This window comes from Podarcis cretensis, assembly GCF_951804945.1.
Source record: "Podarcis cretensis genome assembly, chromosome: 6".
In the NCBI taxonomy this organism is placed as follows: domain Eukaryota; kingdom Metazoa; phylum Chordata; class Lepidosauria; order Squamata; family Lacertidae; genus Podarcis; species Podarcis cretensis.
The window spans coordinates 78,840,709-78,868,219 of record NC_137175.1 but is presented as its reverse complement, the minus strand read 5'-3'; the positions used below and the strand labels follow the sequence as shown (position 1 = coordinate 78,868,219).

At 41.9% G+C, this 27,511-nt stretch overlaps 1 protein-coding gene across 7 annotated transcripts in view; it reads left to right on the top strand.

The window, feature by feature from the left end:
- CDC14A (cell division cycle 14A) overlaps positions 1-27,511 on the top strand; it is a 94,535-nt gene that overhangs the window by 24,344 nt on the left and 42,680 nt on the right. For 6 of the 7 annotated variants that reach the window (XM_079981406.1, XM_079981402.1, XM_079981407.1 and 3 more), the window contains 9 exons: positions 8,216-8,282; positions 10,675-10,737; positions 13,432-13,519; positions 15,728-15,958; positions 17,564-17,702; positions 22,946-23,105; positions 24,555-24,670; positions 25,492-25,539; positions 26,914-27,045. In XM_079981406.1, coding sequence (XP_079837532.1) covers positions 8,216-8,282; positions 10,675-10,737; positions 13,432-13,519; positions 15,728-15,958; positions 17,564-17,702; positions 22,946-23,105; positions 24,555-24,670; positions 25,492-25,539; positions 26,914-27,045 — 1,044 coding nt within the window. The remainder of the gene's footprint in view (positions 1-8,215; positions 8,283-10,674; positions 10,738-13,431; positions 13,520-15,727; positions 15,959-17,563; positions 17,703-22,945; positions 23,106-24,554; positions 24,671-25,491; positions 25,540-26,913; positions 27,046-27,511) is intronic. The other variant, XM_079981404.1, reaches the window with a different exon arrangement.

Sequence of the window (27,511 nt, the reverse complement as noted above, 5' to 3'; positions counted from 1 at the left end):
GGAAATAGGTGTACACGCAGCTGTCCTTCCTGTCCCAATTGGAAACCATGGATGTCTTCCAAAGGCAGTCACTTCCACTCATTCAGAAAACTCTTGATTTTAGTTATTTCCGCTCTGCCTCTTTAAGGCAAACTCTCACAAGGTAGTTTACAATTAAAATGTCAAAAACAATACAACAATGGAATATCGTAACAATACAGCGAGGGGCATTTGAATAGAAAGAGCGACAGATATAATTGTCAATAAAAAGCTTGGTGGCATACAGAAATTTTTGAATCTCCTTAAAGGCCACAAGAGGGGACCCACAGAGTTCACAGCAATTGCACAGGTGTGGGGCCACCACTGGGAAGTCCCTGGTACCCACCAGTCTGGTCAACTTTAACAGCAGGCAAGGGAGCATTGCTTCATCATGCTAAAGTATATCTAGAATGTTATGTCTACACTATCCATGGCTAACCCAGTGCAGTTTGCTGCCTAAAGCAAAGGACAAGATGGCCCCCACTCCCAATTCCACATAGAGAAGCTGGCTGGACTGGCGGTTTCTGGTAGAGCTTGTCTTAGCACCAACCTAAAGCAGTTATGCACATGCAAATCAATGAGTTGGGGGGTGGGGCCTGGTGTTTAAAACTTGAGTGAAATTATGGGTAGTATTGAACTAAACTTTACTCAGAGTAGACCCATTGAAATGAATGGATCTAATTTTGTAACGTTCATTAATTTCCCTGAGTAAAACTTAGTCGAATACACTCAATTGTTTTCTTAAATGTTTGGTGAAATGCCATAGCTTTATTTTTATTTTATTCCAAACCCACCACCACCACCATTTGGGGTCTTAGTGAACCACTTCACTTAATGGTTTCTCTGCTTGCTGTGTCATTTGTAATTCCATAGATTTTGAATTGTAAATACAATACAACCTAAGAAATAAAAGACACAGTGAGAATACAATTAACAATCAATATTCAGTGCAGTGGATGTGCATCCACAAATCCAGACACACTGTTGGCTACCTGAATAAAGCTCACAAACCCACTGGCGGCCCACAGTTTGTAAACCACAGATCTAGGGTACGGCCATTGGTTTTATAGGGACTGACACTTTACCCTGTGGTTCCTGGATAAAAAATATGTGTGCTGGTAAGTTTTGTAGCTCTCTTTGTAGACACTCATTTCATACATGAGAGAAATGACAGTTAACTTGAAACTTGGCATTGGTAGGTGCATTTCTTTCAGAAGTAGGACGGCGAATATTTAAGGCTGACTCCACTGCAAGAGTTTAGTAAAGGACATACTTTAAAAGATCGCTGTACACAAATGGTGTACAGTTTTAGAGAATGTTTGGCACATGAAAGCATTTGTTTGCAAGGGTAGTCTATAGTGACAGTTGCTGCTGTGGAAGGGATATATGGTGTTGCCACAGCTTTGTTAATAGTATATGGCAAAGACTTTCTGGGCTTGCCTGAACTTGCTGGATTCCTATGCAAAGGAAAATAAAGACAAGTCTTTCTGAAAGCTTCCTTTCGAAAAACCATTGCATTAGTATTGGCAGGTAAATTTTTGATAGGAAAGCTTCTAGAAACAACGAGACTACCTCTGTAATTCCAAAGTCTTCACTTGGTTTTTGATAGAGTTGCTAAAATTCCTTCCATAGTGTCACACACCCCTATGCGGGGGGGGGGGGGGGGCGGCGACACTGATTGCTATAAAGATAATTTTACCTAAACAGGACCTTCCTGCATAACTTTTCTTTATTTTCCCCCCAGATGTTCATTACTTACTTTTGAGAAAAGGCAAGAAATAGTGACACAACAGAAGGGTGTAAAATTACACATGAGATGGAGAAAGCAGATAGAGAAAAGTTTTTCCCTTTTTCTCTTAACGCTAGAATGGGGGTCAGCAAACTTTTTCAGTCCACTGTCCCTCAGACCTTGTGGGGGGCTGGACTACCGTATTTTTCGCCCTATAGGACGCACTTTTTCCCCTCCAAAAATGAAGGGGAAATCTGGGTGCATCCTATGGGGTGAATGCAGGCTTTCGCTGAAGCTTGGAGAGCGAGAGGGGTCGGTGCGCACTGACCCCTCTCGCTCTCCAGGCTTCAGGAACACATCCGCAGCCTAGGCAGCCCTGCGGGAGTTCCTGCAGGGCTGTCTAGGCTGCGGATAGCAGCCTGCTTCCCGGAGCGTCGGGCGCCCTGAAAGCAGAGCGCCCGGCGCTTCGGGAACACATCCGCAGCCTAGGCAACCCTGCAGGAGTTCCCCGCAGGGCTCCCCACGCTGCGGATAGCAGCCTGCTGCCCGGTGCGAGGGGCGCCCTGAATTAGAGCGCCCCGCCCGCCAGACAGACATCCACAGCGTGTTGGAGCCCTGGGGAGTTCCCCACAGGGCTCCCCACGCTACGGATAGCAGCCTGCCGCCCAGCGCGAGGGGCGCCCTGAAGCAGAGCGCCCCGCCCGCCGGACAGACATTGGCCAGCCCCACAAGCTCGGGGGACAGCAAGGAGGCGCAGCACCGCCATCCCATAGTTCCTCGACCTGGTTCGGTTTCCCCGACCTGGTTCTGGGGGGGGAAATAAAGGGAATTTTTTTCCCTTTATTTCCCCCCAAAAAAACTAGGTGTGTCCTATGGGATGGAGCGTCCTATGGGACGAAAAATACAGTATATTTTTTTTTGGGGGGGGGGGGAATTCCTATGCCCCACAAATAGCCCAGAAATACATTTTAAATAAAAGCACACATTCTACTCATGTAAAAACACCAGACGGGCCCCACAAATAACCCAGAGGTGCATTTTAAATAAAAGGACACATTCTACTCATGTAAAAAGCACTGATTCCTGGACCATCCATGGGCTGGGTTTAGAAGGCGATTGGGCCGGATCCCCCCCCCCCCCCGGCCTTAGTTTCCTACCCATGCGCCAGAACTTGGGGCCATCCAATGAAGCTGAGTGTTGGAAGATTTGGGACAGACAAAAGAAAGCGCTTTTTTCACACAGCCCATCAACTATGGAATTTGCTCCCACAAGAGGCAGTTTTGGCTACCAACTGGGATGGGTTTAAAAGACGGCGAGACAAATTGAGAAGGAGAAGGCTATCAGTAGCTGCTAACCACAATGGCTACGCTTTGCCTCCGTGCTTGGAGACAGTATGCTTCCAAATACCAGTTGCTGGAAAAATAAATACATAGGTACCTCTGGATGTGAACGGGATCTGTTCCGGAGCCCAGTTCGCATCCAGAGCAGAACGCAATGTGCGGGTCGCGATTTGCCACTTCTGCGCATGCGCGTGACGTCATTTTGAGCGTCTGTGCATGCATGAGCGGCGAAACCCGGAAGTAACGTGTTCCGCTACTTCCAGGTCACCGCGGAGCGCAACCCAAAAACGCTCAGCCTGAAGCAACTTCAATCTGAGGTATGACTCTACGTACCAAGTGAATGATAGCTTATAGCAGTGCTGGGGAACATTTTTTCCAAGGCTGCATGCCAATGGTTGGAGCAGAGACAAAAATGGGAGGAGCAGTAAATGTAAATATTATCTTTACCTAAAGTAGACTAGTTTTTACACACACACACACACACACACACACACACACACCTCTCACTCTATTCTTTAAGGCAAGCAGAAGTTGTTTTCGGGGTTAAATGTCACATTCTAGCCAGGCAAAAAGAAGGAAGGAAGAAGATGTGAAGTCAGGCCATTGGTGGATGAGACCTAGAGAAAGTCCTGGGGGCTGGAGTGAGCCCCGGGAGGCCACATTTGTGTGTGTGTCCCCCCACCTCCAGGCCTGAAGTTCTCTACCCCCGGCTTATAGGATTGTAGTGTCTGAAATCTTGAATATATGTTCAGTCTTTCTTCAGGAGAATAATTTGTCAGTAGGAATAAGGATTTACCCCCAAAGGATAAGATCTCTCACTACAATATAAAACATGGACTTGGTATCTGGGCAGCAGTATTAGGTGCCTTGTAATCAGACATCGTGAATAAAGGGCTTATTGTACACAGAGGGATAAAGCCAGTATTTACATGCAAGTGGGAATGGAACAGCTAAAAGAAAGTGTAAAGGTGGTACGAGGTTTCTAGAAAAACAGCTTTCAGGAAGAAAATTGCCCTTTTCCACTTCACTTACCGCCCCCTGCGCACGGAATCTGCAGCAATCTTAGTATAACCTTGCACAGAGTCAGGGCTTGTGCTTGTGGGAGCACTGTTGCCATAATATACCAGTCTGCCTGGGGCTAGGGCCTTTGTATATACTGTTCTCTAAAGCTGAAATTCAGCACCAAGGATGGTACATCATATGCCAAGAGAAGCTGGATTCTGCTGGGTTTTAAACCTTGAAAATACACGCAGGTCTGTTTCCCACCCTTACTCATAGAAAACAGGAGACTGTTTGTTCTTACCCTATCCGTTGGTGTGTGATATTTCTCCAGCCATTGCCTGTCTTTGCAGTTGTAAGCCCCAGAAACTTGCTTTTTCAGTGAAAGCTGACAGGTCCTCAGGATGTTGAACTGAGTGGACCATGCAATTAAGCAGAAGAGCAAAACATGATAGTGATCAAACAGCAGCAGCTGAAGCCTTTTAAACACTTGGGTTTATTACATTCCAGTAGAAATTATCATATGAAAAAATATAGAAGGTATTCTCTTTTGCACACACTTGTGTTAAAATGTGATATGAGGGGTATTCAAGTTTATGGTTCACACTGAATAAACTTTATACACCTCTTAAATGTAAAAATCCTCAAAGCGGTTTAAAAAAGATAAATTTACTAACAATTAACAGCAAGAATATCAAACAAATCAAAATATTGAAACCAGCAATAAACTACAAAAACAGTTTAAAACACAAATTACCTATGCAGAGTTTTATTTCAAGGTCAATATTGTTGCAGATCTGGAAGCTGGTACTCGAAAAGGCTCAGCTTTGGCCCTAGAGCGGCCATGTTTAGTAAAAAAGAAAAAGAAAAAAAGTCAATTGTATCTTTTAAAAAAATCAATTGATTAATAGGACGGCATACTTTCACGAAATGGTTTCGTCACAATTGACAAATGATTATCAAGTTGCTTTGTGGCTTTACTGTATAAAGGCCTGAGTGTGAATAATAATAATGATAAATTAATCTAGTTGTCTATAATGGCAGCAACTTCTCGCTGATGTTACTGGTGGTTCTGGCAGTCTTGCCCTTGATAAAGAGCAGACCATTCCTGGAAGCACCCTTTACCTCCAAATCCCATCAGCTCCAGGAGCAGATCAGTTGACCATGCCCAGGACAGGGCATTTCCTGCCAAGACAGCTGACTTGATGGTTGTTAGAGTCCTTTATATAGCAGCTTAAGAAGCTGGTACACAATTGTCTGAACACAGCCATTTCCCCCCCCCCCCCCCCGAGAGAGTTGTATTATTCATAAGCAGATCTGATTAAAACTCGTGATTAATCAAGTAACGCTTTTTACGTCGGCCTTGCGGAGTGCATCAGAGAACGTGCATGTTATGCTTTTCCTTTTTGAGAGTAATTGCAGCCTGCTTTCACACATCTGGGATTCCTTGCACATCTGGCATTCAGATTTTGCATTAAACATCCAATCATTGCCTATTGCAAATTCAGGTTTCCTTGAAGCTACCTTTACAACATCCTCCATTAGCTAGTGTGGTTAAAATACTGTACTTCTTAATTCTTTTAGCATTGCTTGCCTTAGCTGTATTATGGCAACTAAAGGGGAAAACATAAGCCTGTTCATCGGCCAGAGAATGTGTTGCAGGGAATTTCCTTATCTCCCCCCCCCCCACTCCACAAAGAACAAACACACTCCTTTAGCTGCCAGTTGCCTTAAGACTGCTAAACCAAAGTGAGCCATACTTTGGCCTCTGCCACCAGCTAAGGCACCCACAGTCACTCTGGAAGACAGCCCCCAAGTTGCATTCAACTAACATTTACTCAGAGTAGGCAGTGCCAGATTTACGTATAAGCTAAGCAAGCTATAGCTTAGGGCCCCACTCTCTTGGGGGCTCCCCAAAAAAATATGAAAGGAAAAAAACCTGGATGTACGTTTCCAAAATATAAGATAATAAAACCTACATACAGCAACAGTGTTTTGTGTTGTGTAGGTTCCTATTTTGTTATGTGCAAATGGCTTTAGATACCTATTAGGACCATAAATTACCATATAGCATATATTCAACACAAAAAACAGCGACAATTTGTTGTTGACAAAGGACAGCTGGAATATAAAGGGCCCCATTACCTTCAGTAGCTCAGGGCCTCATCAAACCTAAATCCGGCCCTGAGAGTAGGCCTATTGAAATCAATGTCCATATCTAACTTAAGGCCTGTTAATTTCATTGGAGTGAATAAGCAATTGCTCCAATACTTGCCTTCCTTTCCCTCACCATCCTTTTTTTCCATTTGTTATTTTATCTGTTAGATTATCTTTTACAGACCATCCCTGTCTTAGAAAATGTTAGGTTCTTTGTACGTTAATAATAATAATAATAATAATAATAATAATAATAATAATAATAATAATAGGCTTTGAGACTAATACTGGTTTCTTAGCAAGTATCTAGCCTTTTTTCTTCTTTAACTAGCCCTGGCTAGACTGTCCAAAACACAGTAAAGCATCGCTGAATGATGAATGATTAAACAGGAATCTATATTTAGATTTGGATTCTCAAAGCTCAGGAGGTCATGTCGTCAGTTTGACTTTTCCCACGCAAACGTTTCAGGCAAGCATTATGTACGGACTAAGTTTCAGTAGCCAACATATGGTGCATTAGCAAAAGTCTGGCTTCTGCTGCTTGTGTGAATAGACTTTCCAGATAAATTCCATACATATTCTAAATACAGTATTACAAAAACCTCATTAAATAGTATCATCAATGGATGAAAGATTATTCTGCAGCGCACGGGCAAGGTTTCTCTTTAACTTGGTTCCTATCGCTTCTTCTTTTGTAGCAGTTAGTAATATATTTGTGTCAGGGAGAAGATGCAAATAGCCCTCTTGGAGGTCAGGGGTGTGGGTGCACATTCAGACATATCTAAGAATACTTACAATGGAAAACTGCAGAGTATTGAAATTAGAGTTGAAAGTGAATTATTCTCCCAGCTATTTGTGCTGATCTGGTGAAGCACAGCCAAAATTGCTATCTACATTGTAGTTCTAATTTCCCAGTTGCGATGGCCACCCTAGATTGATTAATATCTATTTAAACGAGGGGAAAATAGTCCAAGCAGAGTCTGTGGAGTATCCATTTTAAGTAGAATTGCCAAACATTTAGGAAGATATTATTTCAAATTATTTTTATGCTCCATTTTTGTCATCGGTGTTATACTCCCTTTTTTTTTGCATAAGTATTTTAAATGCTGAGGAGTGGTGAAGTATACATAGTGAAGCGGAGAACTATCATCTTAATTAACTGTAATTTGAAATACTAGTCCTGTGTGCTATGTATAGTATATAATATATAGTATGCTATGTATGCTATGTGCTATGTATAGTATATAATATATGTGTAAGGCTTCATAGACTCTTACGAAACGAACAAACAAACAAAACCTATTTCTTAATCCAAGAACATATGGTGAATATAATAGTCTAATAGTCTGAAAAGCTGGTTTGAGGGAGCATCATTTACCTTCTCTTCTTCTTCCTTCAGCTTTCTTTTGTGCCATGTTCCATTCAGTCTCTGGAGGGAACTGTGATTTAAAATAGTAGCAGTAAAATACACTTGAAATGTGTCTGTAGGACTAATTCCAGAAGTGTGGATTATATTTAAGTAGCCAGAAGTGCAATGACTAAGGTGCTGGACTGAGGCCAGGGGACGAAGGTTCATATCCCCACTCTGCTATGAAGCTCACTGGATGAACTTCGGCCAGTCTCTCTCTCTCAGGCTGGCCTACCTCATAGGGTTGTTGTTATGGTAAAGTTGAATTCGAGGCAGGAGAAACATGTATGCTTCCTTGTATACATGGTATACAAAGTATACATGTAGCTAATAATCAATAATAAAAATCAATTACTTTCTATTTGAGTTCATCCTATTAACATTTTAGATGAACTTACCATCAATAAATTGAGGAGAATTGTGTGTAGAAGCATTTTCATGTGTAACCTTCATGTTGAGGGTCAAATTTCAGAAATTTAAAATATTGCCATTTACTAAAATGGGGTATGATAGGTAGATGTTTTTGTATTTATCTGGAATATGCTGATATTTCTCTTTTCATAGGGATGCCTCATTTGGGAACAGTACATATAATCTAACTATTCTGGATTGTCTACAAGGAATAAAAAAGGTAACGTCACAAAATGCATTTGAAGGAGAAATCATATCCTTAGGCACATGCAGGTGAAAAGGTAAAAGGTAAAGGACCCCTGGATGGTTAAGTCCAGTCAAAGGCGACTATGGGGTGTAGCGCTCATCTTGCTTCAGACCGAGGGAGCTGGCATTTGTCCACAGACAGCTTTCCAGGTCATGTGGCCAGCATTACTAAGCAGCTTCTGGCTCAATGGAACACCGTGACGGAAACCAGAGCGCATGGAAACACCATTTACCTTCCCACCACAGTGGTATCTATTTATCTACTTGCACTGGTGTTCTTTCAAGCAGCTAGAGCTCTGAACTGCTGACAGGTGCACTATTTAGGTTTAGCAGAATTTTGTAGTGACCTATAGTGGAGTACCTCATTGGACAAAGTGACAAAACTGCTATATCAGCTAGCCCTGCTATATTATCAGCTCCTGTATTAACCCACCCTTGACATTAGATGTGGCATTCATACACATGACTGTGTAGCAGCCCTGGTGCCTCAGGTTTTTGCTTCCTTCCTTCCCTCCCATTAACTCCCCAGGAAGTCAGTTTCGGGAGGACGGGGCAGGTTATATCAGAACTGTTATCCTTTTTAGGTAAAATAACTGCCGCATCACAACCACCACTGCTCGGGATGACATGAGCGGCAAGGCTTTATATACAGTGGTGGCTCCACAGCTCCATTCAACTCCAGTGCTCTTGACTGGGAGTTAGGATTGCTTTTAATATATACCACACATTCAGCGTACTTTCAGCTGTCTCTCCGAGCATAGGGCTCAATGTTTTTGATTTTCGGAAGCCAGAATAAATTAACTAAAATGCATTTTCAGCACATCCTGCTCTGTGCTTCTGATGTTATCCAACAGAAACCAACAGCCTTATCACTGCCTTTTTAAAAGTATAATGATAAAAATTAATATCTGGTAATGCTGCTTCTCCTCATCATTTAGATCTAAATAATATTTTGTAAGCAGCTCTTGTATATTTACCATACCATAGGTACCCAGTACGTTTCCGAGCACAATTCAAAGTGTTGGTGTTGACCTTTAAAGCCCTAAACGGCCTCAGCCCAGTATACCTAAAGGAGCGTTTCCACCCCCATCGTTCTGCCTGGACACTGAGGTCCAGCGCTGAGGGCCTTCTGGCGGTTCCCTCATTGTGGGAAGTGAGGTTACAGGGAACCAGGCAGAGGGTTTTCTTGGTAGTGGCACCCGCCCTGTGGAACGCCCTCCTATCAGATGTCAAGGAAATAAACAACTATCTGACTTTTAGAATACATCTGAACGCAACCCAGTTTAGGGAAGTTTTTTTATGACTGATGTTTTAATATATTTTTAATCTTTTGTTGGAAGCTGCCCAGAGTGGCTGGGGAAACCTAGCCAGATGGGTGGGGTAGAAATTATTATTATTATTATTATTATTATTATTATTATTATTATTATTATTAAAGATGAATTTTGTAAAATAGCTCAATCATGCCTTAATGGTTAATTGTAAATATAGAGATATAGATAGATATAGATATAGATAGTAATAGATCTATTTTTATCAAATCTCTTACCTAGCCAGCATATAGGAATAATAATCCAGCAATTTAAATCTTTCATTGATTCTTTTTAATAATATCTGATGATCCTACTGAACTATTTGATTTGTGCTTGTTCTTTTGAAAATAAATTGCTAGATATTTAATTTGTGTGCAGTGGTACTGCGGATTACGGACTTAATACGTTCCGGAAGTCCGTTCTTAAACCGGAACTGTTCTTAAACCAAGGTGCGCTTCCCTAATGAGGCTTCCTGCAGGCAGTGCCCTTCCAGCGTTCTTAGACCGAGGTAAAGTTCGCAAACCAGGACACTACTTCCAGTTTTGCGGAGTTCGTAAACCAAATAGTTAATTAACAGGACTGTTCTTAAACCGAGGTACCACTGTATTAGTATCAGGAACAGAATGTTTTTAACAATACTATCTACAGTTTGTGTAGATTAATTCCAGATCGTTTGGATAGGATGGTATGTCTTACAACCAGATAGTATATTACAGTTAAACAAAATTGGGAATATGGGGACAATTGATTATTCCGATTGGTGTCCTTAGAGATGCATGAAATGCGTAGACACATATTTTCATTTCTTGCTTTACTATTTGAACCCCGGTGATAAATCTGTTTAACCTAATCGCTATAGTTTAAAGGTTCAATAGCTAAGGCAAGTAATAGAGGGGACAAGGGAGACTCCTAAAAAAACCCAAGAAAAATTCCTATGAAAACTGCCTTCCTTTTGTCCCATATATTTGACCAGCTTGGTGCTCATTCAGATTTAAATGGTTCAAAATGTCCTTTGGATGGTTGCCTGTGAACTTGACATTTTTTGTTTTCTAGGCCTTACAGCATGGATTTATTGACTTCAAGACATTTGATGCAGATGAGTATGAGCATTATGAGGTTTGTGCGTCTTCTGAACTGAATAGTTTGCCTGAGTTTCAACATGCACTTATTAAGCACAAGTAGTTCTGCTTTGTGGCGAAGCTTGGGTTTTTCCTAAATTGTAGGTGCTGCATAATTGGTGCATTGCTGCTTTCTTTCCCAATTACCTTCCAGTTACTGATGCATTTCTTTTTCAGTAAAAGAGCAAATACAAAGAAGTGAAAGGCTGCTGAGCGCCATGGCATGATCCACTTATAATGAGATTAGAGCAGGGGTCAGCAACCTTTTTCAGCCGTGGGCTGGTCCACCATCCCTCAGACCATGTGGTGGGCCGGACTATATTGGGGGGGGGCAGTGAACGAATTCTTATGCCCCACAAATACCCCAGAGATGCATTTTAAGTAAAAGGACACATTCTACTCATGTAAAAACATGCTGATTCCCGGACCGTCCGCAGGCTGGATGGAAAAGGCGATTGGGCCGCATCTGGCCCCCGGGCCTTAGGTTGCCCACCCCTGGATTAGAGGATCTGTATTGCATGGTACTGTGCAAATGCCATCCTTTAAAAAAATGAGTTCTCAATATAAGAGAAGTGAGGGGGAACTCCTTCTCCTCTCAATTTCTCTTGTTCACTTAGTCCGAAGAGGGAAATGTATTCTTAGGGTAGTTGACCAGTGTTAAATGCTATTTATGTCTACCTGGTTCTTAGCTTGTGGAGTCTGAGTAATGGCTATTGCATGCCTCAAGTTTACTGCTGCGTCATTTTACTGGGCAAGTAATGTCACTTCTGTTTGCCTTGCACAGTATTTTATGTGTTCTAAGTCTGAAACATTGTTATTTGAAGAGAGTACTTGAGAATGTGTATTTAGAACATGTCTGGTCAAGTTTTTCCAACAGGAAGAGTAGGTAGGTGGATTAACCAATGGTCGCATTGTGAAATACTTGCACTACTTGTTAAATATTAACTTTGGGGTTAAGTTTTTTTTTTTATAAAAAAAACCTGAAGCTTCCAGAAGTAGCACCTCTTGTCCTTCAAAAAAAATAAATTTTGAACCTTTTCTATATAATCTTTTCCATTTAAAATTTGCTGCCTCCTTTTCATCTCAACTTAATACAAATTGCTAAGAATGACAGTGTCACTTATTTTTAATGCTTACAGAGATTTAGCTTCACGCTGTATCTAAGCAGACACACTGGCCAGGATCTAAAGAATTAATAATAATAATTATAAAATGTGTATGCCGCTCTTAAGCCGAAGATCTCAGGGCAGTTAACAACAGAAAAATAAAAAAATGAGAACACAAAAATACATAATAAAACAAAAACAAAAACAAAAGTACTGCTTAAGGCCTTACAAGAGGGGGCTTGGACACACCTAGTTGAGTTCTGGAATTCTTTTTAATCTCGCATGCCCTATGAGATCCTCTCTTTCAAAAATAACTTGCTCTTCAGCATAGGTGCTTGCAGTTGCTAGAAAAGCAAGTCTTAAAGCCACAGTGGGCTCATGAACCTAGTTCCACATGCAGTTCCTTGGATCCTGGACCCTTTTATTCACTTCCCTTAAATCTGTCGTCTGCACCCAATTAAATATGCCATTGATGACCTTGGAATTCTGTTTGTGTGTATGTAAAATAGAGGAGTGTTTTACAAAATACACAGCAGTGAACTACCACATCCAACCCTGTCTCTGTTACAAGTATACCTGTAGAATTAAGATTTTATTAAGTGTGCACTTTAAAAAGGAACATGAAGTGGCTTTAATACATTATTGTGGTACTCTCAACATCTAGGTTTAAAATGGAAGCTATTGGGGATGAATGGTATCTGTAATGGGATAAGGGGTTGCTTGTGCGTAAGCGCCACACCGCTCCAAGCTGAGTAGTTGGCTAAAACTTTCCCTGCCCGGACAGCCCTTACTTAGTGACTGTCTTAATCGCTGGCAGAATCCGTCAGTGGGCGTTTCCTGAATTTCTTCCAACATAAAAGCTCCTTAACCGAGAGTCTCCACCTAGCTTCCCTGCGCGACAGCTTTCTGCGCAGAGTGGGCGTCCCAATGGGAGGTCCTGAGCTCTCTCCGCTGCCCCCTCGCTGGAAGCGTCTCTGAGCCTTCCCTCCGACGCTTCCCCCTCCTCTCCTTCCTCAGCGGAAGTTCTCCCCCTGCTGGTTCTCTCCCCAGCGTCTGGGAGCCTCGCCACCTCCCTGGGCTCCGATGGCAATTCCCTGACAGTATCCAACAAGCTTGCTCCATTTGCATCCTACTGATGACTTCAGCTGATACACACCTCTGCTTCATCTCTGCTTCACACTTGGCATAATAAGAGGATGAAGCATGAAAGTGATAGTTGGCCAGAAGCTTGTATTTACCACATTTTTAAAAACAACAAAGCTAATTGGTCTCAGTTTGTCTTCCCTTAAAGATTAGTTTTGAAAGTCTTAATCATGTCACAGACTTCCATTGCCGCTCTTAACTGGAGGAAAAGAGATTGAGACACTTCTTTGGTCCTGGAAGAAGTGCTTTGGGTAAAATTTGAGCAAACTGACAAATCTTTCCAAGTAGATATTGCAAGCAGGTAAACTGTACGATGTCAATACAGCTCTCTCTTATGAGCAGACAACAAATGACTTTTCAAAAGCTTTGCAGAAGACGACGTTGTTCAAAAACTATTGTGAAGATAAATATTTTTCTAAGTCTCTGCTTTTGTTTTCCACTAGCGAGTTGAAAATGGTGACTTCAACTGGATCGTCCCAGGAAAATTTTTGGCATTTAGTGGACCACATCCAAAGACCAAGATAGAAAATGGTATCTGTTTTTTCCTGTCTTTTTTTGTAGAGTTGTGTGTATTTTGCATGACTAGTAAATTGACTGTGATCCATTGATCTACATGTGTGAAAAGTAGATATTGAGACCTTGCTGTATGCACAGGAACATTGTATGCACCCCTTTGGAGAACACCATGCTATTAGTGGAAACAATAGTTGTGTGGATGTGTTAAAAAGCTACAAGGGTGCTTCCAAATGGGTATTTAATGTAAGCTCATGTGCACAAGCTTTTTACAGCATCTACATGCTGCCATTAGCATCAGTATTGACTCTCCTTATTTAACCTTTTCTGTGGAAGATAAAATACATTTTTTAAAAACCCAACCTGTTGCCAGAGACCCATTTGTGCTATTGAGCTTTTGTCTGGAAGTACCCATAGAGGCCAAATGAACATTGTTTCATGTCTGCATTTTTTTAAAAAAATATAATTATCGTTAGATGAAAATAGCTTATAAGTGGGGAAGACGACGAACCTTCCTTCTTTCATTCTTAAAACTGGCAGTTTGCATGAACTACAAGTTTAATTACAAATGACCTACAAAGCTAACATTTGGGGAGAAGATAGGCACTGCCTATGAGGACTATTAAACATAAGAGTTGAAAATGAAGGCAGGACGGTTGGAGGGACTAGCCCAGCATCTATAATACCTAGATAATGGTCTTAGATAGTTGTAAGGATTCCTAAGGTTATGTTTGAACATGCTACATAAAATATGAATTCTTTATTGCCAATGAGGCAGATTCTGGGGCAGAATGATCTGCCTTCCTATGAGGTCTCTGCCAGTGGAGTCCAGGCATACAGTATTGCAGACTGAGGACTTCATGAATACATACCCTATGATTCTAATCTAGAGTGAAACCTATAAGGTGGCATTATTCCCTGTTTTAGATACTGTACTGGCTAAAATAATACTCACTTCTTTTAGACCAATATGCTAGTTTTCTATTCTCCTATTCAGAATGAATGTTTTATTCCTAAAAGCAAAAAAAGCAAAAATCCAAACTCAAGTGGTTGGGCTCTCTCTCTCTTTTTTTTTTTTTTTTTTTGTGTAAATCATTTTCCTTTTGATGCCCGATTTAAGCACAGGGAACATCTTGCTATTAAGAATTGCCCTAGGATATTCTTGTATCTCAGACTCTTGTATCTAGCCTTAAATTTGTTCTGCTTTCTTTAAACGAGCCATAGCTCTTATCAGTTTGGTAGCTACTGAACTATAAAACATATCTTCAAAAGCTATATAAAAAGGAAACTGTGGGGGGCAGCATAGAAAGGAAGAGCATGCATATTTCAATGTGTTGTTGACTTGCTGAGTTAGCTGAGGGAAGAAATAGAAAATACATTAGTTGTTGTACCCCACAGCTGTAAATGTTCTACTCTAATATACAGATACCTGGAGAGTTTTGTGTTAATGCTTGTTTTAATCAAGTCATTTTCATGGTGATGAGGAAGATGCAAGAATGCTACATTCTGGTCTACATCTAATTGAAGAAGGGGGTTTTCCACTCATACTTCTTCTACCCTATTAGTTGTTCAGCTTCTTGCAACGTTAGCTAATATCATTAGTTTGTTCCTTGTTCACATGTCACTGTTACAGGCTTAGCAATACTGTGCAGGCTCCCAGGAATGAGCTTGCAGATGCTTTGCCCCTCCTTGGTATTTTCTGCTTCATGAAGATAAGCCCAAGGTTTGGCTTAGCATGACACCTGGGCAAAGACTCGTGGCTGTCTCCACACCAACCATGAGCTATAAACCAAGATTTGTTCATGGCTACACCTCATAGTTAGGTGAGAGTGCATAACACCAACATGCTAGGGCAACCTTGACTATGGCAACACAGTAGATTATATCTATATCTACATCTACATATATCTATCTCCAAAGAAAGACCAAAGCAGTGAACATTTGCACAGTCTCACTAAGCTATATTTGGCTTAATGCGTTGTGCAAACTAAGGTTCCGTGACTGAAAGTTTATTGACTACAATTTTAGGCCGGTCAACTTTGTATACTTGCACAGATTTTCTTAGTAACGTTTGCTTTCTTTTTACACTATGTTGATTACATTAGTAATGTTCATTTTTAAACAAAAAGTGTTTAAAGTCTGGTGTTGTAGTTGTTGTCTGTACCAGTAGGAAGTTTTTGGAGGTCATATACAAACAGCCAGGCATTTTCGCTCTTCCTGTTACAGGCTACCCTCTCCATGCACCGGAAGCCTATTTCCCATATTTCAGGAAGCACAACATAACAACTGTCATAAGACTCAACAAGAAGATTTATGAGGCAAAGCGTTTTACAGATGGTGGGTTTGACCACTACGACCTGTTCTTCATAGACGGAAGCACGCCGAGTGACAGTATATTGCAACAGTTCTTGACCATCTCTGAGGAAGCAGAAGGTGCCATAGCTGTGCATTGTAAAGGTGAGTTCTTCCAAAAGGAAAAGCAATTCAGTGGTATTGTATTCTGGCACGAAGAGGAATAAATAAGAGGTTTGAAAATAGCATTCTCAGATCTTAATTTTAAAAATGCTGCGTTGGGTAAAATAGTCTAAATTATGAAAAGCTTCGGCTGTGATTTTGAGCAGAAATTTCATAATGGTTCCCGCTGTTTTTAATGCAGACACTATTTTATTCCACTGAGTGATGCTATTGCCTCTCTTTTTAATGAAGCGTGTCTTTTCAATATTTTAAAAAATTATCTTGTAGACATAGAAATTACTGTTCTTATGCTGTTGGGATAGCAGTGATAAATTTTGCCATTTGTCTGTGGTGTGCTGTGCTCTGCTCAAATGAAACAATTCTTATTTGGAAAGCAGGGGTGTAAAAGTATAGTGTTGCCCTTTCCTCTCTCTGTGCCCCTTCATTCTTATTAATTAGCTGAAAACAGAGGGCAAGGTGCTTTTTTGGCTTTTGTTCATTTTGTTTTAAAAAGCCAATCAGCTTCTGTTCTTGGGCCCACAACCATCCTAGAGATTCATTCTCCCTACTGTCTTCTGAAGGGAAAATATCAGTGTTTCTTTTGAACTGGAACAAACTTTTCCAGAACAAAACTATTTCCGTCTCAGGCTGACCAGGGTTAAAACTAATAAAAGACATTTCACAGGAGCCATGTAGTAAGCTAATGAAAGAACCCGGAGAGGTAACAGCATTGGACACCAAGTGTTGCGGTGCTCTGTTAGCTGAAGATTACCTTGGCTTCTTCATTGCAGCTTGTGCCTATGCGACTCTCATGATCCTGAATTCACAACCCTAAAAAACACATTCTGGATAAAAATGCATACCCAGGAAATCATAAAGTGCTAGCTAAGGAGATGAAGATCAGCTGTGTTGGTGGTTTTTTCATTAGGTGCTGAAATCCTAGTAAATCTTGCACTAAACATGTTTGGGGTGGGGTGGGGAAAAGAGCAACTCTAATAAACCATTTTTTAAAAAAGAAGAATCCTTGGGATGGAGCTACACTGAGAATGAATCAGAAATGCAGCAGAATAAATGCAGATTCAGTGTCACCCTGTATTGTGGCATCCTCCAGCTATGAGCAGCTAATGGTGTGTGACAGAAATACTCCCATATCCCGAAATCTTCACACCATGTAAAGAAATGATCTTTCACATTAAAAGGGAAGGGAGACCTTGACAAAGTAATGCCTTTTCATGTGACAAACATCACATATAGTTTCACTTTTCGCATACGCCTTCAGTTTGATTTGCGCAGCAAAGCAGTATACCTTTGTTCAGTAGATTTACCCAGAGCAGGAATAGAAAGGGCAGTGGAGGTTAAGACAGGAATTAGCAGGGCTCTGTGGGATCTAGCAGGATGTTTGTACTACGATGGATTCCTGGTGTTTAAAATAGACATCAGTAATGTTCTTTTGTAAAACATTAGGACATGGTACAAGGAAACAAGTTTTATGAAATATCACACATTTAGAGGAATTCGCCGATATTCTTAAATGTGTGTAGTTCTGTACCTAACATCAATTTTATGTCTCTTCCCCACCCCACACCCCACCCCATGTTCTCACTGTAGCTGGGCTAGGAAGAACAGGAACACTGATAGCCTGTTATATAATGAAGCACTATAGATTCACACATTCTGAAGCCATTGCCTGGATACGAATGTGCAGGCCAGGTTCTATTATTGGACCCCAGCAGCACTTCCTTGAGGAGTAAGTATGACACCTCTGTTAATCATATAATTTGCTGTTCCACACCAGACACTTTCCCCTCTCTGTAGAGCTTAGCAAGTCTGCTGCATGAATGCCAGATTATTCAGTGACTTTCTTAGAATTCTCTCAGCTGAAATTGCGAGTACGATTCCTGCTCTATACTCTTAATTTATTACAGCTCCGATTTATTGTGTTACGCAGGGTATGATGGCTATTGTAGCTTCAGGGCACGGGTTAAGAAGTTGTAAAGTAGTTTAATCCTCCTGCGTGACTTTTTGGCTGAGCAGAGTGAGTCAGTATTTTGTGTGCATTTGTAATGTGATATCTTTGTTGATAACCGCAGACAGCTCAGTCGGTAGAACATGAGACTCTTAATCTTTGGGTCTTGGGTTCAAATCCCACATTGGGCAAAAGATTCATGCATTGCAGGGGGTTGGACTACATGACCCTCATGGTCCCTTCCAACTCTACAATTCATACGAATTGTATGGATTAAGGTATCAGGATGTACTTGCAATTCTGTCATGAATGTACGTAACTTCTTTCAAAGTGGAATACTGGCCCTTTTCTCCTACGTGTTCTTGAAGAGGGAGGAAAGATCTAAAATATATTTTGTGGAATCACTCAAGCCGTAGTACCCATAGAAAAGAAAACCCACAAGAAGTAGCAGGGCTACCCACTTAAGATGATAGATTGACCATCTGATTTGCCTTATGGGATTCGTAGTTCTGATGGTGATGCAATTGGTAATGATGTTATAGTGGCGCTAAATATTGTAGCTGGTCAGGGAAATGTGTCAGCAAAATTCAATGTTCTGATTCCATGCCCCACATTCTCCATCATTGTATTTATCACTCACACATACATGTCACATTACTCATGAAACCCACACATGCTAAAACACACACACACACACTGCAATGCATCGCCCAAGGGCAAAGGTGGTTGTTGTTGTTGTTGTTTAGGCGTTTAGTCATGTCCGACTCTTCGTGACCCCATGGACTAGAGCACGCCAGGCACTCCTGTCTTCCACTGCCTCCCGCAGTTTGGTCAGACTCATGCTGGTAGCTTCGAGAACACTGTCCAACCATCTCGTCCTCTGTCGTCCCCTTCTCCTTGTGCCCTCCATCTTTCCCAACATCAGGGTCTTTTCCAGGGAGTCTTATCTTCTCCTGAGGTGGCCAAAGTATTGGAGCCTCAGCTTCAGGATCTGTCCTTCCAGTGAGCACTCAGGGCTGATTTCCTTAAGAATGGAGGGTAAAGGTTAACACAGAGCTATATTTTTTTCAAAAATTGTATTCGTGTTTTAGTGCTGCATGCTGCATTTTGTTTTCCGAAGGGTAATCGACACATCTTTTTAATAAATAGGTGCTACACAGTCTCTAACTCTCCAAAGAAAACTAATTTGTATGTAAATGGAATGTCCCCTTACCCTTCTCTGTGGTATCAGTGGCAATGAGGTTGCATCTCTGGGGGTGGTGCAGTCACCTGAAGCCCCTTCCTCACTCGCTCTAGCTTAAAGTTGAGAAACAATCTGAACTTGTCCTCCATGACGAGTCTCTTGCCCTGTTGCCCCGTACATAAGGGGTGGGACTCACCTAACTAGCTCCATCAGCTGAACCCTGCACAACAACCTCTGCTTGCTCCGTGGGGCTCCCTCCCCATATGCCCCCTGAAATTGGATCTGTGGGGTTGGGAGAACCGCCATGGGGTTGGGAGAACAGCACATGGAGGGTGAAGAAGGGGGTATCATTCCACCTGACTTGCGCACACACCACAATTGGAAGATGTAATGGCGTTGCCTCCCATTCCTAGTCTGTGTAACCTTTTTACAACAACTGATTAGCAGTGAGAGGACTTTTCAGCCCGCCCGCCCCATTCATGGAATCGTTGACAATTATCTTAGGCTTGTCTTGAATCTGCTTCTCTTGACTCATGCATATATAGGCCCCCTACATTAGATAGGCACTCATTTGCAAGATGCAGCTTAATGTGATGGTGGGGAACCCCAGGCCAAATGTGGCTATTCCTTGACCCTCTCAGTTTGGCCCTCTGGACTCTTCTCTTGCCCCCAGTACATTTGCCTGGCTGGGAAGTGTCCTTGAACTGTGATAATTTCCCTTGCTTGCCCAGAAAGGAGGAAGGAGACTTTGGTAGTCTAGGTATGTGTCAACCTCCAACTTTCACATGGCTGGAATGTAGCCTGTTGTACAAAAGGAAAGAGTCACATCCATTGCTCTGCCCATCTTTACATCTGGCCCCATATATCACTGGTATGTAGCCCCAGAAGTTTGCCCATGAGGGGATGAAGCAGACCTTTGGCTGAGAAAAGTTCACCACCAGCAATTTTATGGCCATTTCCCCTGGGAAATATGTCACTATTTACAGCCCAACAGTAGTTAAGCAGAATATGCTAGATATTGTTATGTGGTATCCAGGTATCTGACAGGATTAATCCCAGCTCCGATTATACTACTACTAAAGGTAAAGGTAAAGGTACCCCTGCCCGTACGGGCCAGTCTTGACAGACTCTGGGGTTGTGCGCCCATCTCACTTAAGAGGCCAGGGGCCAGCGCTGTCCGGAGACACTTCCGGGTCACGTGGCCAGCGTGACATCGCTGCTCTGGCCAGAGCCAGAGCCAGAGCCGCACACGGAAACGCCGTTTACCTTCCCGCTGGTAAGCGGTCCCTATTTATCTACTTGCACCCGGAGGTGCTTTCGAACTGCTAGGTTGGCAGGCGCTGGGACCGAGCAGCAGGAGCGCACCCCGCCGCAGGGATTCGAACCGCCGACCTTTCGATCGGCAAGCCCTAGGCGCTGAGGCTTTAACCCACAGCGCCACCTGCGTCCCCTATACTACTACTACTACTACTACTACTACTACAACTTATTATTATTAATACTTCGCCCATCTCGCTGGGTTTCCGCAGCCACTCTGGGCTGCTTCCAACAGAAGATTAAAAACGCAATAAAAGATCAAACATTAAAAGCTTCCCTAAACAGGGCTGCCTTCAGGTGTCTTCTAAAAGTCAGATTGTTCTTTATCTCCTTGACATCTGATGGGAGGGCGTTCCACAGGGCAGGCGCCACTACCGAGAAGGCCCTCTGCCTGGTTCCCTGTAACTTCGCTTCTTGCAGGGAGGGAACTGCCAGAAGGCCCTCGGCGCTGGACCTCAGTGTCCAGGCAGAACGATAGGGGTGGAGACGCTCCTTCAGGTATACTGGACCGAGTGCTGTTTAGGGCTTTAAAGGTCAGCACCAACACTTTGAATTGTTCCCGGAAAAGTACTGGTTACTGAAAGGTGCAGAGCTAGGAAAGCTGAGGGCATATTGATATTAGCAAGACAGAATGTAGGCGTTTTAACATCCGAGAACGACCACATGACCACATTGGCAAATCGGCTGAGAAGGAGGTTTCAGAGTTTATCCTCTTTGCTAAAGGTCGCAAGTTTAAATGCCAGAGATGAACAATAGTTGCTTTCTCACAAAGCGATGATTCACGTTTGGAATTTTGGCTCTTTTCAGAGAGTTTTTTTTTTTTAATTAAAAAAAAAAGTTCAATTTTTAATGCTTTGACACAAATAACTATCTAGAACAAACATCATAAAACAACAGTGAACGATGCTCCTATTTCATACTGCCATTGTTTTGTAGTTTATAGAAAATAATGCTTTTGGCACAGAGAGTTCTGTATTCCTGGCTGTTCCAAAAGGCACATATCCCCTAACTTTGGGATTTAAAAGGTTAAATGCATTGAGTCCCAGTTCTTTTTGTAGTGATAACTTTCTCACCTTTGCAATCCCTGGATCCCTATGTGAGACAGAAGAATAGCACTCGAAAGCATTTGAAACGGGCAAGAACATATTTTAGTTTTCAGTAGGAAAGCCTGAACAGTAGTGTTCAGGTCCAGTTGAAGAACCCATGTTTTCTCATTAGTGTCAAGAAAACTTCCTTGCATTCTTTTTTTCAATTGTGTCCTGTACATCTGAGAAGAACACAAAATCCTTTTCTCGCGTGAAGCTCTGTGTTGATATCGAAGCTCATCAATGAACATGCAAATTGCTAGACTGGCATTCTAACCTTCCCTGTAAGAACTGTGCTGTTTAGAGTAAAAAGGCTGTCATTGCAGAAGCAGGGTGCAAAGGAACTTGAACTGTGCAGGGTCTCTGTTCTTTTAGATTGTGTTTTTCAGTTGTCCTACCCAAAATACTCCAAGCGTTACTTCTGGACAGTTAGCCTCCTAACAAATAAATGCTGGGAAATAATTGTAAACAGTTGTTCATGTGCACTTTGCAATGTATGAATAAGATAATCTAAAGGAGAAACAAAAGCTTCCTCGATAATTAGAAGAAAGGATAACATATATTTCACCTCTTAATCTTTGCTCATATGTGACACAGATTCCCAGCATGTTATTTCAAGAGTTAATGGCTTTCATCATCAGCCGTATAATCTCAGATCACACTTAATTATACTGGATATCAACTTCCTCACTCTAAGCAGAAATAACTCCCCCCACCCCATCTTTCTAATCCTGACCTATTCACCAGTTATGTAACCTCCCTGTGGGAGCTTTTCTCTGAGTCAAAGTATGTGGATAATGCTATTTCTTTTGGCTCACTTCCAGAGTTGTCACACTTCGTTCTACTAAGCAAAACTGCGGGGGGGGGGGAATTGCTTGTGGGGGAAATCAGTAAAATTTAGCATAACAAAGTTAAAAAAAAAACAGCAACACCCAGCTACATTATTTTTCATAAATGAAGGAAAAGGCAATGGTCACACAAAGTAACTACTTTTTTTAGATGCATCCTGTTTATATGTGCATCAGTTTAACATATTTATATTTTCATCAGTTCATTTCATGAAAACATTTAAAAGGTTATTTAAAATGAACTTTTAACGACACAATAAAATAAAATTTTCACAATTTTGTAATACAGTATATTAGAATTGATTTTTTTCTGGTTATAATCTTTCCCAATCAAACGTCTGAAGAAGCAAGAACACCCAAAAGAAACTCCCAGATAAAATTATTTAAAATAAAGTTATGTATAGTATAATGAATGATTTCCAATGCTACAGTATGTGTAACCAAGTTGAGAGTCCTATTTTACTGTACTCTACCCTGGGGCTACTCTGCAAAGAAGTCTTAAATATTTTTAGAAATTAATAGTTGTTTATACTGTGACTTTGACATGCATTTTGCTGGAACTAATTTTGCCCTTTTTTCACTGTTAAATAGAAAGCAGTCGATGTTATGGCTCCAAGGTGACCTCTTCCGATCGAAACAGAAACCAAGATTAGTAGATGAGAGCATGAGCAGAATTCTGTCTGGCTTGGATGACATTTCCATCAGTGGGACTTTGAATAAAATAGAAAGTAATTTGGATAAATATGTAGAGGTAAAATTTCACTGGAATTATCTCATTAATATCCCAAGTAGAAAAGCTGCAATGGAGTAGTTTTTTGAAATATAATAATGCTTGATATACGTCTTTTATCCATCTATCTCACTCTTGTGTGTTCAGAGCACTTCACGGGTTCTCAAATAACTTCATATATTTTACTCCTGTAAAAAGTGTTCAGTATTATTATTGCTTTAGTACACTGGGGGAGGTGTGGGCAAGAAGACTGAGAGAGAGCATGTCTAAGGCTACCTAGTAAGTTCTTAGAATAGATGAACATCATCAATGTAAATCCCCAATTGACCTCTCCGGTGCCCTCATATTGAAATTAAATAGTGTGGGAGACAACACAGTTTCCTGGGGACCCCAACAGCACAAGTGGTATGGGTCCAAGCAGCCTTCCCTGCAAACTACTTCCTGGAGTAGGCCGCTTAGCTATTATGCTACCCCATGATAAGGATTGCAGCCAACAAAGTTCTACTCAGAGGAGGCTCATTGGGATTAATGGACCCAAGCTATTTCAACAGGTCTCCTGTTGAGTATGACAAACATTAGATACCACCTTCAGTGCCCTCACATTATATCCTGGTCTGCTCACTGACAGTAAGTTCAAGTTTCCAGGCTCAGTCATAGCTGGAATACAAGCCAAGATGTTCATTGTGAAGCCAGCGTGGAAGAGCACTTGGCCCCAGCTTGGGAACTACAACTTATGAAGCCAGGAACGATTGTCCAAATGTGTTTCAGTGTTAGCACATTGATTGGCATTCAGGTTAATTGCAAGCTAATGGGTCCCGTCCCCCCCAAACAACGCAAGGTATGTTGGAATGGAGAGAAAGCAAAACGCAGATGTGGCAACACTATGTCCAACCTTGGTTGTGTTAACTGATGTGACGGCACTACGTTGTGCTTTTGGCCTTTGTCCATCTTAGAACCTGGAACAGGATAATTCCAAAGTTACCCGAGGGCAGGTGTAGCTTTGCTTTTATAATTTGAGCTAGAGCAGGCAAAGGCAAACTCAGCCCTCCAGATATTTTGGGGACTACAACTCCCATGATCCCTAGCTAACAGGAACAGTGGTCAGGGATGATGGGAATTGTAGTCCCAAAAACATCTGGAGAGCCGAGTTTGCCTGTGCCTGAGCTAGAGTATTTCCTCTCAAACGACTGGTCATCAACTTTTAAATTCCAACCTGTTAGATAAGATGCACTTAGCTGCTTATGTGTGAAATATCTCTGTTGTGGAAAACGCACCCTGGGATGGCTTTGTGGGAAATGGCAACTTGAGCCCATGGGTTATCTGTGTAGTTGATAATGGACCCAAAACAATATGGCACAAGAAGGAAAGGTATATTGCCTTCAAAGGGCTGGGCCCCAGGTAAAGTAAAACAAAAAAACACAATCCTGTTTTGAATCTCCTTAATTTTGTTGAACTGTACCTGTTTTCCAGAATGAATTGGAAGACACTTCAGAGCAGGAAATCAAGAATGGCATGACGCAGGGGGACAAACTTCGTGCCTTAAAACTTCGGAGGCAGCCACGTTCAGCTACAACGGGAACTCTTAGGTGACCCATTCACAGTTCTCGTGTTCGGGGAGCTATCTAGATTAGCAGGTGGTATTCCACCAATACTTTAAAACACCTAATTTCACAGGTCCAGCATTAAAAGATCTGTTACTTTGGACAACAATGCCTATCCAGGCTTTGACAACAACTTTCCCGGGACGTGGGGCAAGAGGCTGGGGACAGCTCTTTGTCTAAAGATGTTAGTTTTAATGGGAAAAGAGGCTTAAAATATTTCATAGAAGTCAGATTCTGAGTTACCTGAAGAAATGTAACTTCGTGTATGAATGTGGTCCACCCACATTCTTACTCTGCAACAGAGGATTCAGGAAGAGGCGTCTAATCACCTGCTACCTGGTCCTTTTGTTTTTACTTGTGATGCCAGGGACTGACCCTCGGACCTTGTCCATGAAAGGCTGTGTCTTCCTTCTGAATGTGGCTCTCTGTGCCTTAAGACTGTTGAAGGAAGCCCTGCTTTGGGTGGTCACTATCTGAAGGGTACAGCATGAGATTGAGGACCTTCTTAGTGCAGACACATGCCCTGTTGAGCTCCCTCCTCAGGGACATTGGAGAAGATCCCAATCTTCCTGAGCATGGGTAAAATGTTTTTCATTTCCTTTCCTTTTTGGGAATCAGTTTCCGGATTGGGAGAGAAATGTGGTGAACAGCCTGGTACTTTGTATATTAGTAAACTCCTGTTTCATCAATATGTAGTATTCTTGTTGGTTCTTTAATTAGATTGTTATACTGTATATATTTTAAGGATTTTAGGTTTGGCTGTATAGTGGGAATACTTTTGATTTAAAATGCCATTGATTTTCTAGGCTTGAGGATATGAAACTGCACTCCAGATCCAGGTCTCAGCCTTTCAGGTACTTATTTCCATAGTTCACAGAGAAGCAATTTGGATTATATTTTCACTGACTTTTTGGCAGATCTTGAAACGTCCCGTTTCCCCCTCGCCCTCTCACTTAAAAGTGATTGTCCCTGTAAGTTGTGTGTGTTAGAGCCGCTTCTTATATCACAATTCTTGTTCAGAGAACTGTTGTTGGAATTTGCTCCCGTTAACGGCCTTTTGCAGTGGGACATATTTTATACCTACTTCTCCTTGTGAGCCTGCCGTGGGTATGCTAAATGTCGGGAATGTCGCTTAGCCATTTTTGTGTCTGATTCACAAGTAAATATGTATATAAACCTTTCATTCTCTTAAAATTATCCCACACTGAAAGTGACTTTGAGCGTCATTCCAGCGAGCAAAATGCGTATTCAGAAAGCTGCCCTGACTCATCTGCTTAATGGCTTTAAATGCATTCTTCCACACAGATAAGTGTCGACTTCTGAATGTGAGTCTTTGAAGTGATGTGGTAATTGAAACCAAATCTCTAAAGCAGGGTTTGCTAATCTGTGGTCCTCCACTTATTATTGGAATACAGTTCCCATTACAGTGGCACCTCGGGTTACATACACTTCAGGTTACATACGCTTCAGGTTACAGACTCTGCTAACCCAGAAATATTACCTTGGGTTAAGAACTTTGTTTCAGGATGAGAACAGAAATCGTGCAGCAGCGGCGCAGCAGCAGCAGGAGGCGCCGTTAGCTAAAGTGGTGCTTCAGGTTAAGAACAGTTTCAGGTTAAGAACAGACCTCCGGAACGAATTAAGTACTTAACCCGAGGTACCACTGTATCCCTTATCCCTGGCCATGCTGGCTGGGAGTTGGGAATGCAGCAACATCTGGAGTGCCAGAGGTTTCCCACCCCAGCTCTGAACCTGCTCCATGCATTGTAATATATTCACTTGGGTGGCTCTTCATGATTCAAATTATCTCTGTGAGCAGTTTCCTTTACAGTTGCGCAGCATCTAAGAGTACATCCAGACTGGGGACCTGAGTCTTCAGGGCACAGCACTTTGCATGAATTGGTCCATATAACAGTCTTGAGTGGTTCCATCTCACCAGGCTAGTTTGTTTGTTTGCTGAGCATCGCTAACCTCAGACGCCTAGAGTGGTGTTTCCACTGCCTCTCTGGGATTTGATGGAACTCTGGGAGAAGATAATCTGCATCTTATCAATATACTGGGGTCACTATATCCCAAATCCCCAAATGACTTCCCCAGTGGTTTCAGTCCTACCGATAGGTAGCCTAAGTATTAAGCTTGCGTTTCTCAAAACGTTAGTTTAAGCGAGATGCTTCTGTCTAAATGATTAAAACATACTTTTGTTCTTCTTCTTCTTTTTCTTCTTTCAGACTGAATACGGCACCTGTCTCTCAGGGATCTGTATCTCCTTTGAAGTCCTCCAAAGTGGCTGCTGCTACATCACCTGCAGCGAAGAGAATAAGCAGAAGTTCTCACTCCTCCTCAAGCCCAAATTTTAAAAGGTATGCCTTACTCTAGTCTATCTTTTCCTTTGCGGGGTGGGGAGATATAAAGGAAGGGCAATATCAAGTTTTTTTGGAGGGGGAAATGGATCTCAGTTTCATAGATTCGCATCTTGGTCTTTGTGATTGGACTGCTGATTGTGGTAAATTAGTTTGATAGTCTGAACAAGTGGCCTTGAGTACTAATGCAACTGTGGCTGTGATGCTGAGAGGGGCCCTCTATTAAAATATCCACATACAGGGGTTTCTACAGAGTTCCCCCCCCAAGCACTTTTCAGCTGTTTATAGAACCAAGAAATAGATAAATGGCAAATGAATCAGCTAGGAGCTAGGAAATTCCAAATATCCATAGTCATCTCTTACGCATGGCTTTGGGGGTGGTCTTCACTTACAATTCCAGGCCTTTTTGATGGTTGCTTCATCGTTTGCCTTACGGGAAAGAATGAAGCTGTGTATCGCCATCACT